The sequence below is a fragment of the Chironomus tepperi genome, unplaced genomic scaffold, assembly GCF_022539635.2.
Source record: "Chironomus tepperi strain 1889 unplaced genomic scaffold, CSIRO-AGI_Ctep_v1 contig_409, whole genome shotgun sequence".
NCBI classification, from domain to species: domain Eukaryota; kingdom Metazoa; phylum Arthropoda; class Insecta; order Diptera; family Chironomidae; genus Chironomus; species Chironomus tepperi.
The window spans coordinates 441,167-457,875 of NW_027226531.1; the positions used below are offsets into that span (position 1 = coordinate 441,167).

General features: G+C 33.9%; 1 protein-coding gene across 1 annotated transcript; it reads left to right on the plus strand.

The window, feature by feature from the left end:
• Positions 1 to 994: 994 nt before the first annotated feature.
• On the plus strand, positions 995 to 13,550 carry LOC139096949 (CD109 antigen-like). Its single transcript, XM_070648705.1, has 8 exons — positions 995 to 1,132; positions 5,921 to 7,201; positions 7,388 to 7,649; positions 8,906 to 10,026; positions 11,016 to 11,169; positions 11,885 to 12,934; positions 13,002 to 13,158; positions 13,350 to 13,550. The coding sequence occupies exons 1-8, from the start codon at positions 1,065 to 1,067 to the stop codon at positions 13,391 to 13,393; spliced, it is 4,137 nt and encodes a 1,378-aa protein (XP_070504806.1). The 5' UTR covers positions 995 to 1,064; the 3' UTR covers positions 13,394 to 13,550.
• The last annotated feature ends 3,159 nt before the right edge of the window (positions 13,551 to 16,709 follow it).

Here is a 16,709-nt window from a genome sequence, read left to right on the forward strand (position 1 = left end):
TTGCATATGAATTCTCCTGTCTAGTCTCGAATCCATGACCACTTGGTCGGTATTAAAATAGTTAGGTTAGTAACAATTCAGCCACCGAGCCACCTAGACTCACTCCTCTAGAATCTCCAAGGTTTGAGGTGTTAAACTAGCTTCAATTTGACTTTATTTTGACTCTTTTGTACATATGTTCTAGAAATAGAATTGAAATTTCAAATTTTTAAGTTTTTCAATTTAAAAGCTTAAAGATTTTAGAAAACTAGCAATAATACACTCCAATTAATGATGATTTTCCTTGACGAGCCAAGTTCTAGTAAATGGAGTATATTCTCTCATTTTTCGCTCTTTTTAAACACAAGCAGCTTCCAAAGATCATACAACGGAAAAGAGATTTATCCCCACCAGATTTAATTTTTATTCATCCCCACTTAAAATTGAGACATTAAAGTATATAATTTAATTATGTTTAAATTTTCAGGCTTGGACACTCAAAATTAATTTTAAAAAATCTGAAAATTGGTTAAAAATATTGATGGACAATTTTAAAAAATAATTAAAAAGACATTAAATTTTAAATTTGTTAACTAAATTAATTTTCAATTTTTCTCAAATTTTTTTTTTTTTTTTTAAATTTTTTTTCAAATTTATTTTTAAATTTTTTCAATTTTTTTTAATTTTTTAATAAAATTAAATAAAAGTTTTTTTAGTAAAATTATAAAATTTTTTTAAATTTGAAATTTTAATTCAAATTTCATTTGAAATTTCCTTTATAAAATCATAATCCAAATAGCCACAACAAAATTGCAATAAAATCAATTCATATGACTCGTGTTGACAATTGGAAATTCCAAATGTTGTAATTAATCATTATATATAAAATTAAATAAACTGATAATTGTCTTATATAGAAATTAAATAAGAAAGAAAAAAAATCCCCGACTTTTAAGACATAATCCTCCTCCAATGATTATAAATAGTAATTAAATCCGCTCTCACAAATACACAAGGAATTTGAATAACGAGTAAATTGTACATCAGGAACCAATTTCAATTCATTCTCAAAGTAGCTTTCAGTCATGAAGCTTCTTTGGCTGTTTTGTTTAATATTTTTAAATAATTCTGTGAACATTGACTGTGTGGAAGAGTAAGTACTTTAAAAAATAGTTAATAAATTAGTGATTTTGAATAGAATTTGTGAATTGTGGACTGGGATTCGTTTAAAAGTGCATAAATTGGATGTGAAATAGTTTATTGTGGAATTTATACCTTTACGTGCATGTGTATTGACTATATTTTAAATTCACAAATGAGAATTAAATTAAGAAATTATTTAAATTGTTTTAAAAACTTGTTGGTGTCTGGTTTACTTACTTTCTTGACTGAGGCACACAGGGACTTATTGCCGCGTTTAGAGAACGTCTGTAGACAACTCTATATTTCGATAACTTCTGCTAGTTCGCGATATTGAGAACTCTAGCGTATGTAATACGAGAATATATAAACAAGTTTTTAAAACAATTTAAATAATTTTTTTTTGATTTAATTTTAAATTTTTAACATTTTTTAAATTTAAAATATGAAATATGAAAGCACATTAAGGTACAAATCTGAATTATTGTCAAGAATTAGCAGGACGATCATGAACAAAGTGTTTTAATTGAAGTCAGGACTCTAGTGAAGGTGTCTATTTTAAACAACTTAAAGTCTGGACTCCCCAAAGTCTTGCCAACTCTATTTTCTTCAATTTATTTAAATATTTATTAATTTAGTTTTGACCCTTTGGAGAATGAAGATTTTGGAAAGGAAAGGGATTAAATTTAATCGTTACTTCTGCTTTACTGCTTCTTTATCTCACCTCATTTAATCAGGTAAAGGGATATACTTCCTTTGTCACAGCTAAATGCCGTAGCCAGGTGGGGTCCATTGGAGACACAGAACATTCCTCCAAAATTTTTAAAACCGTTATTTTTGTAACTTTTTTACGCATACGGCATAAAGTTCATACTTATTTACTCTCTTTCTTGAACCATAATCCGACTTGGAGCTTAGTTAGCCTAAGATTAATGGCATTTCCAGAAAATTTAATGGTAACACAATGGTTGATAAATCCCCTCTGCTCTAATTTCTCTTATTATAGATTCAAAAATAATATTTTGGATTTATATGTGCAAATAGATGATTTTTTTTTTATTATGTACATTAATGCTTGCACTGCATATAAATAAATTAATAATAAGAAGAAATCAATTTAATATTTGATGATAAGTGATTAGTTACGAAATCAGGGAATTTCCTTTAAATTGCCGATCACAGACAGGTCAACTTTTATTCTAATTTGATAATTTATTTAATACTTTTTTTTACAAAGGACGTGGAGCTGATTAATCAATTTTAATTGAATGTTTTATGATTCAATAATTAAGTATGCAAGTATGCACAATATTGTTTGCAAATATTGCATTAAAATTTTATAATAATATTTAAATTCGAGCATACAAATAATTGCAAACTGTATTGTGCATCCTTACATATAATTGTCGAACATCTTTAATTTTTGATATTTTATTTTTGGCTGTTTTTGTTCGGGACCGCGATGTAGACTTTCCAGCCTCGAGAATTGTATAGTTTCATGCCTTAAATTTTAACTTAAATGAACATATATGATTGTAACTCTTATTAAGCTCATGTGAACATTTTTCTTAGTTTATCTAACAGTATGTTATATTCTAAGGATGACAAATCCCATCACAATATCATTAGTTATCTCTAGAATTAGATAATACCAGTAAATTTTTACAAATCCATCTAATATATGCACAACTTAATAACATTTGTCTTTTTGCGACGGTTTCCATCCATTTTTGCCTTGTATTGCCTGCCTACAAAATACGATTAATTGATCAAATGTCTTGTTATAAGCTTTGCATTTGTGGTACATGCCATGAAATGTCATCTTGTTTATAACTAGACATACGATTGACAAATTGCACAAATGGCACACGTCATATAAATAGCTCAAAATCCAGGTGCCGAACAGAGTTTAGTAATTCGTGAGCTGGATTTTCAGCTATTTCTATTTCATGTACTTTATGGGCTATACCATGTTCTACTCCAGGCAATCTTAAGAAGGTTCAGAAAAGATATCGTTCCTAAAGAACATGTAATTAATTGATCATGAATCTAGTTCGGGAACAACTACTTACTTCGCTGAACATAAAGATGCACTGTGATCCATGGCCTCCCTCAGATACCGCTTAATGCGACTATCTATCGCCTGCCAATTGAGGGCCTGCAAGTAGAAATGAATGTAAGCATTTTGACTTCTTTGCTATATTTCTTATATCTTACATTATTAATATGACATATTATATATTTTCGGAAAGGTCTTAAGTTGTACTATCCAAAAAAATTAACTATAGTTTTACATAACATCCAGGGTTGGAACATGAGTGCTTTGAATGTGATGAAAACCATACTTTTTCAGTGAAACTTTTCATTCAGTTCCAACTATGCAAAAAATATTCTTTTGAGGTTTTTAGATGCACAAAGCAACAAATTAAAACGCAATGTAAAGAAATTTTGAAATTAACTCTAGAGTTCTGAAATATGAATTTTTTAACTCTGTCTACTTTTATATGGGATTTTCACTTAACTTTTCACTGGAAGCATATTTTCTAATGATTTAAACATCGTTTGATAGCTATTTTCAAGCATAATTTTGTTAGCATAACTTTTTCGGTTGCATAAAATTTAAATTTTTAAAAACCGTTAAACCACTTTTTCATGTTTTTCACTGAAAATTATCTTAAAATTCATTTTTCTTGATTTTTGACTTTTAAGATAAGTTTTAAATACTCTTATACTCATAATAAATCTATAAACTTGTTTCAGAAGTCAAAAATCAAGAAAAATGAATTTTAAGATAATTTTCAGTGAAAAACATGAAAAAGTGGTTTAACGGTTTTTAAAAATTTAAATTTTGTGCAACCGAAAAAGTTTTATACTAACAAAATTATGCTTGAAAATAGCTATCAAACAATGTTTAAATCATTAGAAAATATGCTTCCAGTGAATAGTTATTGCTGTTTTTGTGAAAATCCCATATAAAAGTAGACAGAGTTGAAAAATTCATATTTCAGAACTCCAGAGTTAATTTCAAAATTTCTTTACATTGCGTTTTAGTTTGTTGCTTTGTGCATCTAAAAACCTCAAAAGAATATTTTTTGCATAGTTGGAACTAAATGAAAAGTTCCACTGAAAAAGTATGGTTTTCATCACATTCAAAGAACTCATGTTCCAACCCTGGATGTTATGTAAAACTATAGTTAATTTTTTTGGATAGTACAACTTAAGACCTTTCCGAAAATATATAATATGTCATATTAATAATGTAAGATATAAGAAATATAGCTCAAAGAAGTCAAAATGTCTCATTTCTACTTGCAGGCCCTCAATTGTCAATAATGTCTCTATCGACAGCTTCCTTCCAGGAGCTCTTTGGTCCACCACGAATTTTTTAACCATCCAAAAAGCCTGATTTAAAGACCTCTCATAAATGGACCATTCTCATAAGTTAGGTAACGTTTAAGATTCTTAAATTTGGTTACGGACTACAGCGGTTGTTTCATGATTTTGTTGCAAAGCCATCCAGTAGAATTGATGGGTTCTAAAAAAGAAATTATGTACATTACCTAATTTTCGAACGTTCCCTAACTTTACGCCAATTGATTTGTCTTATCAATTATACAGAAATATAAGACATTTCACATTAATTTCTTATCTCTGTTCTATTTTATGATTTTATTTTTCACATGAAAAAAACGCAAATTAAACCTGAATAATAAATAACAAAATTTGGTCAAATTCAATTTGATAAGAAACCTAAAGGTTATAGAAGTAATTTCACTAGATCAACTTTATTTGTTAATCATTTTTTTATTTTAATACACGAGTTTACTTACTTTATTAGATTAGTAGCTGATCTAATAGGTCAATTGTATTATATGTTCTTTCTATTGCTTGCTACCTTTTTGTTACTTAATATTACTAAGTGCTATCCCAAATATCAGAGGTCGAAGTCGACTTTTTCGGCTAAAATCATTTTTTGTATTTTTTGGCTAGATGAAGCCATTTAAAAACCAAGTCAGTTATTTAAATTGTTCAATACATTAAATATTAGAATTTTCAGTCGTTTTTGCTAAGCTCAAAGATCTATTAAGCCTTAAATTCGGCTTTAACTGATTGTTTAGCTGATTTTTAGCCGATCGGCTATGAAATCGGCTAAATTGCAATTTCGAGCTTGTTATAGCTAATAGTTTAATAAATATGGTTCGGAATCCTAGTATTTTACCCAAAGAACAGTTTTATTACTAATATGAGTTTGTAGATGACTTTATACGGGCAAAAAATGTAAAAATAATTTTAGCCGAAAAAACCGGCTTCGATCTCTGGCAAATATCATAAGTCGGTTAATCTACCCAAAAGTCCGATCTCAGGTCGGCATGACTCTGATGTGGTTTCGGGTTTGATTTAAATCCGACGTCAGTCCGACTCCGATACAAAGCCAGAGTCACTAAGTCAGAGTCAAGCCAGTCCGATTCCAACACCATGCCAGTGTCACACTAGTCCGACTCCTTCTTCATGTCAGAGTCATGCTTGACCGACTTCGGCACCATATTAGAGTCACGTTAGTCCGACTCCGGCATATGGCAGAGTCAGGTTAGTCCGACTCCGAAACCATGTAAGAATCAAACCGGTCTAGTTTCAGACCGGAGTGACTCTGGCATGGTTCCACATTTGGTTTCAACGAAGAACGAGCACTGGTGTCGGATTTTAGATCGAATACCAGACTTGTGCCTTTAGGGTTTACTAAACAAATTTCCCCTAATTATGAACATTAATTAATTCCCAAAAAAATTATTTATTCTTTAAGATACGTCACACTATGGTCACCTAAGAGGCTATACGAAAAAAAAGACTACAATGTCGTCGTCCTTTCAAATAATATCGACTCAAGAACCGAAATTGCTCTCCAATTTCGCAGAAGTGTTGGAACTATTGGTCTTACATCCGATAAAGTTCAAAAAATGAAAATAAAAAACAACAATGATTCAGGATCGAAGAAAGAGTTTGAATTGATCATGACGCTGCATCGAAATGGGTCAGTATCAACTGGAACACGTCAAATGTGCATGACACAGGCATTGAATAATATTGAGCCTGAAAAGAAGAAATATTACACATTTATTCAGACTGATAAACCGATTTATAAGCCAGGTGATAAAGTACGCTTTAGAGTTATTGTCGTGGACCGTGATTTGAAGCCATTCCACATGAACAACATTAACATCAACGTGACTGACCCATTGAATCGACCAATTAAGGAGTTTGACGATCTTGGCGAGAATTTCTTGGGTGTTTTTTCGGAAAGCTTTGATTTGGGTATGAATACACCATTGGGTATCTGGAAGATTCGTGCTGTCATCGATAAGATGGAACAATGGGAGACATATAAGGAGTTTGCTGTTGAAAAGTATACACTTCCACCGTTCGCAGCCTACATCGAACTTAAGGAAAATCATTTACTTACCAATTCCATTCTGAAGCTGTCATTTTATGCCAAATATTCATTTGAGGATTTTGTTCGAGGAAATGCACAGCTTACAATTACATGCACAACAAATGGTCAAGTTGTTGTATCCAAAACATTCAACGACATCGCTAACATTCATAATGTTAAATATAAGGCACATGAGGAATTAAAAGCTATAACAACAACAAAACTCGACTATTTAGCATTTGTTGTCTTCACAGATCCAGAAAGTGGAATTAGTGCCAATAAGTCCATCAAATTTACAGTTCATGCTGACAATAGTCCTAAAATTGAAGCAAATCATCCAGCCAAATTCATGCCTGGTCTTCCATTTGGATTTAAAGTATTCATCTATGATTGGACCGGAAAGTTGATTCTAACGTCACCAGAACGTGTCAAAATAAGCTTAATATGTCGTCTACAAAATGGACAAGATAAAACAATCATGTTCGATGGTGTTATAAAGCGTGGTGTGGCTATAGTCAATGCCTTACTTCCGGAAGATACTGACGACTTGAAAGTCAAAATCCAATATCTTATGGTTGAGTACAAGAAGACGATTGAGAAAGGATCTGTGGTCGTGGGAATTAACAAAATTGCTGTGGATTATATGCCAAAATAGTAAGTTTTAATTAATTCCTCTACTGATGCTGTTGACAATTGTTGCATGCCTTAAGTGTCATCTATGGAGTCACAAGTGGCTCATCCATAATGTCCTCGGTTAGATGACGCTTAAAGCTTGTCTATCGCATGCCAAATTTCAATACTCTATCCTATAATTAATTCTTATTTTCTTTTACTTTTTAGTCCAAATTATGGTGATATGATAAATGTTCACATCCGTGGAGATGCAGAAATTGATCAACTTATAGGAATCGTCATGTCAAGGCACGGAAACATCGAAAGTCATCAAATCTATTGCAATTATCGCATTAATTGTAAATTCAACTTTACCATAAAGGGGGACATGATGCCGGAAGCGAAGGTTGTTGTCTATTATTTAAAGGATAGAATAAACATGTATCATGGTGAAACGACAATTACGACAGTTGAGCTGGGAAAAAATACGGTAAGTCTATAACTACAAAAGTAGAATTTAAAGTCAATAATCTATCAGCTGGCATTGCCTATGGATAGATAACTTAACACATTGTCTCACACAAATACCGCACAGTTGGGTAATCCAGTGATGAGTAGCCTGTGTGTCGTGGCACATTCTCATGAACTGAGGTGTGCCATGGTACAAAAATGGTTGCTCAACACTGATGCAATTAATCAAAATTTGAATCCTACATCATGCCAGAGACACATTGGTTTGGTGCAGAGTTTGCAGGACCTTGGGTGTCCCGACTCTAAAATTTCAAAAAGACACTATGGAGTCGCTTCCCAAAAAACAGTTGGGATCGCTTCTAATGGAGCCCGTACTCCAGTGAAGGCGTCTCCACATGAAAGAGTCCTGTCAATTCTGGTTTAGTGTATCGACTACTTTTGGATATCATCTTTCCCTAACAGGCAAAAAGCATGCTCTCGGGAGATTACTCAATATAAACATACTAGATGATCGTGAGCGTTGCTCATAGCTTACTCTTCTTTTGAGAGCGCGTGCTTCGCCTGCTTGGGTTTGGCTCAAATCTAGAATACCTACACAAGCTATTGCTGGTTATTCCAAGACAAAGGTGAAGCACAGCAGTGTAAAAAACAAAATTCAGTATTTGCAACTTTTACTATGCATGGCTAGGCTTCAATCAGTTGTAGGCAACTCTTTGGTGCCACGGCACACTTAAGCCATACAGGTTTCTAACTGGGAATATGTTACACAGACACACATGTTGTCAACCTCTGTTCTAGTATATAACAAGCAGTTTACTTGATTCGTAATCCGACACAAAATTGGCGTAACTCATGTCAGATTCAATTTAATTCAGACCGGAGTGGCTTTGACTTAATTACTGACTTACTAACTTCTCTGGCCGTACAGATCAATTGTAATCCATGACCTCCTTTAGTTTGCGTCTGAAGCTAGCTCTATTGCTGGCAACTGCTTGCCATTTACCGATACCAAGTGACAGTATCTTGAGGTGCCCTCGTGGCATGATTAAAAGGGATTTAAATCGAAACTAGTCTCTAGTCAGGGCTACCTCAGCTTGGAACTAAATCTTTGATAATTTTCAATTAATTGTCTAAGCCTTGGACAATAATGCAGATCTGAGATCTAATAATGGGTTGTTCACTCATAAAAGATACTTAGGATGAGGGTGGATAGATGATAGGCAGACCCAAGTCGATTTAACATTTTTAATAACATATTCTCTTTTTATTTCATAGCTTGATATTGAAATGGAAAATAAAACGCAAACAAAGCAAAAAGTTGGCATTACAATGACAACAAAGCCAGATTCGACAGTTTATTTACTTGGATATGATAAGCGTTTAACCTACTTATTCCAAGGAAATGATGTCAAAAAGGAAGATGTCGTAAAGGAACTTGCCAATTATGATGGAACCAATCAAGTCACTGTATTTCATGTGAATAAAACGAATTGGCATGAATGTACACCGGCGGAACTAAAACGTATACAAAAAGGAAGGATAACCGTTGTACAGCACAGTGGAGATGAGTTTTCATTAAATGAGGATGAGGATTTTGAAGAAATAATACCCGATCTAGAAAGTGAAGCTAAGGAGGAAAAGCCACCATCAGGTGATGCTGATGATATTCGTGAAGATTTTAGAGCTGTTTGGATATTTGATCAACATCAAATTTATGAGAACGGAACATCGACTGCAATATATCAAGCTCCTGACTCAATAACATCATGGTTGATTTCATCATTCTCAATGAATGAAGAACATGGATTAGCCATTGGACCACCAAAAGAACTCATTGTTAAGAATGAATTCTTTACTAAAGTCGTCTTGCCTTATTCGATCCGTTACAAGGAAAAACTTCGTATTGATGTCATGGTTTATAATTATATCGAAAAAAATGAAGCACTTGATGTGACCGTCATGTTGACAGATTTTGAAAGTAAGAAGAGCTTCCGAATTTTTGACAGTGAATGCAGTAATACACCAATTGCCACAGATAAACCAACAAAAACTGTTAAAGTACCATTTAATAATGCCAAACGTGTCTCATTCTATATACAGTCAGGAAATGATAAGGCAAAGTATGAGCAAACGATGAAAATAAGAATTGATGCAAATGGTAAAACTAGAGATGGAACTAGTTATAGTGATAAGATGGTTAAAAGGTTAAGAGTCGAGCCTATTGGTGTTAAAGTATATGACATTACATCAGACAGTTTCATTGTTAGGAAAGGTCATGAAAAAGTAAAGGAACTTTCTAAGAATGTCACAAATGGTGATGAATATCCAAAATTCATTGTGGAAATTGCTGGTGATTATTTGACTGATGATATGACTAAAGTCAAATTGGGATATGAGTAAGTAAATTTAATTACATATTTTATTGCAAATGGGTTAATCGATCCGAAATCCGACACCAGACCGGTGTGATGAGTTCATACTGATCCTTATTGAATTTTAGGGCATGTCTCTGACATTTAAACTTAAATCCGGTACCGAATCGGAACACTTCTTTCTTAGTTTCTTGGCTGATGAGCAACTCCTGTTGATTCGGAATGTCCAATTGTCTTCCACGACAAATAGTCAGAGTCACACCTTTTTCACTTACCTGCTTACTTCGTTGACCGTACAGATCAATTGTGATCAATTGACTTTCATAGATGTCACCTCTATCGTTGGCTATCGCTTGTCAATAAACGATTTCAAGTCCAAGGCCAGGGTTGTTACAACATATTCTGTTTTATAGAATGTGTACACATATGTCTCGCATTTCATGTATGCACGGGGAAAAATGTGTGGATATGTGTGGATATACGTGGATATTCACACATTTTCCACACATATCCACACATTTTTACATGTGTCATATTTTCAAAACACACCAGATTCTGCTTTAAACTACCCTGTCCATAACTGTCTCTATATTGACAGCTTCCTTCCAGGAGCTCTTCGGTCTCCCACGAGTTCTCTTACCATCCACAAAGTCTGATTTAAAGACCTTATTAAGTGGAGCTTCTACAGATCTTCTAATAACATGTCCAGCCCATTGCAGCCTGTTTTCTTTGACTCTTATTATAATATCAGCCTGTCTCTATATAGCTGGTACAGTTCCACATTGCTTTTACATCTGTATTGGTCACCTTCTTTCATAGGTCCAAGTCATATTCAATGACTCAGCACCTACTGGTCGGATGAGCGTCTTGTACATGGTTAATAGCGTCTTGTACATGAATATGTCTTACCCGTCCGGGAATCACGTCTGGTAACGGATATTTGATCGATTAATCAACTTGTGCTAATCCGCATAATTTTCTACAATAATTAATTTTTTAATTATTATTTTTAGAATTTATCCACACAATTGCCTTGAACAGAGAACATCTAAACTCAAGGGAAATGTTGAACACTTCCGATATTTAAAATCAAAGAATCCAAATCCATCAACACATGGATTCACTGAATATTATCAATCTATTCTTGATCAGAAGACAAAGAATTGGGTAAGTTGACTGTAGAGTATAATAAAGTTAGTTCCTTCTTTGGGAGGGGTGCACGCGGACGTCTAAAGCTGGTCCTATCTTTCGAGAACTTCTACCAGTTCGGAATCTTAAGGACATTAGCGTAGGGTTTGCAAAAAGACTAAATAATAATCTACGATTATTAACATGTAGCTTTCCGAACCTTACTTTAGCGTCCTATTGTACATATTAAAGTTACTTCATGCAAATTTAGTTCTCCTAAGATTAAATCCTAAGTCTGAATGGTAGAGCGTTAGCCTATGTCCCAAAGGTCTAGGGTTCAATCCCAGGCTAATATGCTTTCCCAAAATCCCGGTCCCGGAAGATTTTCGGGACTCAGGACGGGACCGGGACCGGGACGATACTGTCCCGGGATTTTCCGGTCCCGATACTGGTCCCGGTGTCGATAAAGCATACAGGCTATGCCTAATTTTCGAAGTCCCTATTTCATTCTAGCTCGGTTCTAATGTTTAATGCAGTTTTGCTAGAGTTTAGGCATATTGTGTGTCCCTATTGCTGGTGCATTCACATGGAACATATAAAGCCATGGTAGACAGGACTTTGGGGGTCTGAGACTCAAAAATCATCTCTCCTGGAGATCAGACTAGTCTGTCTTTCCAGCTCTGGAACCCTTAAATTTACCATTACAGTTTATCACTCTTGATCACTAATCCTCCTATCTTATCCTCAATTTCAGAACTACAGAGGCAACACTGGATTCCGTGCATACTTTATTGAAGCAATTGCATCAGCTATGGAGATCGGAGCACTGCCAAAGAACGCTCGTGTTGTCGAACAAGAGTTAGATGCATTAAAATCTAAACAAAATGCTGATGGAACATTTACTGATTTTGGACCAACACCGCCCAGTAAGAGTGCATACTTCCAAACCGCATACGTTCTAGTTCCGTTCTTAAAGATTAGAAATATGAAATTTGTAACAAAAAGTTATGATGATGTGATTAACAAATGTTTTAATTATTTAACTGGAATTAATGCTGTATCAGAAACGGATAAAGAAGCTTATGGTCTTGCTGCTTTAGCATATGCTATTAATGGTAGTGAAACTGAAGCTGAAAGGATGCTTAATGAGGTTGAAAAGTCAATTATTCAAATTGATAAAAAACGTAAATGCTATAAAATAACAAAAGCTGAAAATAAATGTCATATGAGACATACATCATATGTTGCAATCTCATACTTAACACTGAATAGAACAGAGGAAGCAAAGAAACTCATCACATGGCTACTTGGTTCATATAGAGCATATAGTGCTTATGAATATACATATGATGTTGCCATTACAACGGAAGCAATTGCTAAATTTTTAATGACACTTGAAGTACATCCAGTAACTGATTTAACAGTTATACTAACAAATGAGATGGATTTTAAAAAGGAATTGACTATAACAGCTAAAAATCAAAAGGATACACAAGAAGTTATATTTCCTCATTATACATTACATCCAATGGTAACATTTAAAGGAACTGGATATAGTTCAGTAACATTAATTGTTGAAAGTACTGTGTCAATAGAACAACAAGGTGCATCACCATTTATAGTGACTGTTAAGCCTGATAAATCTACCTCAAATATAAGAACTGTACAAATTTGTGCAACATATAGTCCAAATGAGGATTCACGACATTTACAGACACTTGTTAATGTGATTTATGATGTTGAAATGCCAAGTGGATATACATACACAGATATCGTTAATTTGGATTCAAAACCGGAAATTAAGGTATAAAAAATGCGCTTTATAATATATTTTATATGTGATTTTCTTACTTGATTGTAATTTTCTTTAGATGGCACATCCAAGAAAACAACGCACAAAAGTACAAATTTACTATAATGACTTTGTGAAAGGTAAACAATACTGTGTGGATATTAAGGCAACCAAGTTCTTTGACGTTAAGGATGTACAGAATGCTGGTATTATGATCTATGATTTCAATGAAAAAGGTAAGCTTTATATGACTTACCCTAATAGGCAAAGAGTATGCTTTCATGGTATGGTACTTGGGCGTAGAAATAGCGGGATGGCATTGGGGTCGTGGGCCCCCTTGTACAGCACCTAATAGCTGTCTCTTTATTATGTTAGGATTAATATTCAACTATAGCTTTATATTGACTTTTTACTTCTTTTTTTTTAGCAAATATTGCCGTTGAATTCTACAAATTTGCCAGCAATTGTTAAAGTGACGAAGTCTTCGTGATTTTTAAATTTAATACATTAAGCTCAAAGTCGAGTCAAGTTGAGAGACACACTTGAGACCGACTAGACTTCGAACTCTGTTAATATCTTAATATCAATAAAGTTGTGCCAATAAATTTATGTCAAAATTACCTTTAAATTTTAGGAAATTATGTAATTACAATTTGGGGTCATTAACTTTTTATATTCGATTTTTAGTCCTTCCTTTTTAAGCAATGATTAGCAACCTATGTGCCCATGGAAAATGCCACGAATCTTATGCCGTATGCGGTTTCGGTTAAGACTTACCATCGAGATGTGTAGCGAATAATTAAAGGTTGTGCATCACTATATTAAAGGGAGGGACAAAGATTAATTACTTACTTACTTCGCTGGCCGTACAGATCAAGTTAATCCTTGGCCTCACTCAGTGGGCACCTGATAACATGTCCTGCTCAACGAAGTCTGTTCACTTCAATACGTCTCACAATATCAGCTTCATTGAATAGTCGATTCCTAATTGTCATTGACAAGAATTAAGTCTATTATTCTGTGACAGCTTATCGTAGCAGCAATGCATCTATGCATCTGCATATCAATCGACATATCCATCCACGTTCCAATACCTTATAAGTCGACCAAAGCTTCTAATGGGCATCAAATTCACGTCCTTTCAAAAGACATGATTAGTGATATTTGGTCTGTTGTCAATACGCTCAGCAAAAAGAGATCTTCCTATCGCACTGACAGAATCGACAGTCTACATCCATTTCACTTTGATCAGCCTAGCTGCACTTAAATTTACTACTTACTTACTTCGCTTTTCATACAGATCAACCATGAGCCTACGTCAGATGACGCCTAAAGCTGACTCTATCGCTTGCTTCCGCCTGCCAATTGCCAATATCAAATGCAATACTGTCTCTATCGACAGCTTTTTTTTCAGGAGTTGTTTTGGTCTACCACGAGCTCTTTTACAATCCACAAAGTCGGAACTTCTTATATCCACTTGTCTTAATTAACATTTTCACGGTGGAAGCTGTTAACCTGGAATATGTTTGGCGACAATTTACAAAAATAGACACAACTTGGTGATTTGGAACCATACACTTCATTATCACTGCTTAATACTTAAATAAAGAAATAATTGAAAATCGTTTAAAAAATACCAAAATTTGTTCCTTTATGTTGACACTTCTATTGTTGCTTTCTCAGAGATGAAACTGCACATCGATCTGCAATCATTGAATGTCCTTATAATGTTACTTCCTTATCTTCTCAATATTGTAATTTTCTACGTTGAGATGCTTACTTATTTACTTACTTCCTTGGCTGAGGCACACGTGGGTCCATTGCCGAGTTTAGATACCATCTGTAGACAGCTCTTTTTTTCTATATCCTCAGCTATTTTGGGATATTGATCTAGGAACTTTTCAATCTTTATCTGTCCAAAAAGTCTGCAAATGTTACTCTATGTACTGGGGCATTCTGTTGTCCATGATCTGACCATCGCAAGCACTTCACACGACCAATGTAAATTCATGGATTTAATTAATAAAGACAACTTTTGACACGCATGTGATCAGCCTGTAAATCAGTCCTACTAAAATATTAAAACATCCGAGATAAATTCTAATTTTGGAAGCTCTTTTTCCATTTCACCGTTCTAGGTACGAAGCTCGGTTCGTGTGTTGAGTGCAGTTATGAGGTCTTTGGTCCATAATGTGTCTCCACTAGATATACAAGGATATACTAGTATCTGGATGACTTTCTTTATGTAATCTTGCACACACGAATTGTAGCTGGGTAAATTAGTTCTAATGACGTACTCGTGTCCTTGCAATGTGCAGAGCTTGCAAGTGGTTCGGATCCCCCAATAAACTTTTGCATCAAGATTTGAGAAAACTGAATTAAAATACTAGCAATTACTAGCTCTTCAATTAATGACAGTTTTCCTTGACGGGCCAAGTTCTAGTAAATGGAGTAAATTCTCTCTTTTTTCGCTCTTTTTTTTAACACGAACAGCTTTGATTCGCTGTTCACACAAAGAAATGAGATGATGAAATGAGATTTATCCCCACCAGACTTAATTTATTCATCCCCACTTACAATTGAGACATTAAAGTATATAATTTAATTATGTTTAAATGTTCAGGCTTGGACACTCCAAATAATTTGAAAAAATCTAAAAATTGGCTAAAATGACTAGATTTCATCACTAATACTCGAGTTGTGTCTGAGGATATCTCAGTTGCATATCTTGCCATCAAATCTGATCCCAACTCTTCAAAGATGATGAATTGCCTGCTTTAGTGATATTGATAAATTGGGCATTGACTGTTGTCGATTTATGACCAGAGATTAAATGCGCATCCTATAATAATGATGATTATTTAAAGTTTAGCCCGTCGGGAAACGGAAAAAAGTCAACTGATTGCTGATGTCAGCATGCTTAACGAAATTGCAATCTGACATGCTAGCTCGACCTTAACATCGCCTGAAAAATTATTCTCAAATTATTATCTACTTTCGTTTAAAGATATATCCAATGCCCTTCATATATTTAAGTCAAATCTCACTCTTTTGACCATGTCCAACTACTTTATCGTTGCATTCGAATCCCTGCTTAACCATGGATTTATTAACTTACATTACTGGCTTTGAAATGTCCCTTCCTTAAACATGATTAAACTTAATTTATTAGTTATTTAAAACTTAAATTATTTATGAAAAGAATCGGTCTGAAAATAACGTAATTTTCGTATTTGAAATTTAACCGTCATTGAAAATTCAAATGGTAAAACTGTACAAATGTTTTTGTAGAACCGTATAAAAAAGGAAATTATAAGGTTCTCAGTTGGAAAAAAATTACAAAAGTACTCGTTCTTATCGAGTGACTTCAGCGCATTTTTGTCCCAGCGATCAGTAATTGATAAATAAGTCACTTCCAGACCTAAAAAACAAGATCCAGTATGATCCAGGTCACTTCCAGACCTAAAAACCAAGATCCAGTAAGATCCAGTTCACTTCCAGACCTAAAAACCAAGATCCAGTAAGATCCAGGTCACTTCCAGACCTAAAAACCAAGATCCAGTAAGATCCAGGTCACTTCCAGACCTAAAAACCAAGATCCGTATAAAACTTCCACAAATTTAAGAACTTCATCATTTAACGGATTTTCATAATTCAAACCTCATAACGGTCAAAAAAAAATTCAAACATTTTTCAGTAAACACTGTAAAAACATCGACAAACATTGAAAAACACTGTAAAACAATGAAAAAACGTGTTGTTGTTTTTGTTGTTGTTGTATATGAAA

Coding starts and splice junctions, on each gene's coding strand:
- LOC139096949 (XM_070648705.1), top strand. CDS start 1,065: ATGAAGCTTCTTTGGCTGTTTTGTTTAATATTTTTAAATAATTCTGTG. Junction 10,027..11,015: donor AAAGTCAAATTGGGATATGA/GTAAGTAAATTT, acceptor TATTATTTTTAG/AATTTATCCACACAATTGCC. Junction 12,935..13,001: donor ATTCAAAACCGGAAATTAAG/GTATAAAAAATG, acceptor AATTTTCTTTAG/ATGGCACATCCAAGAAAACA.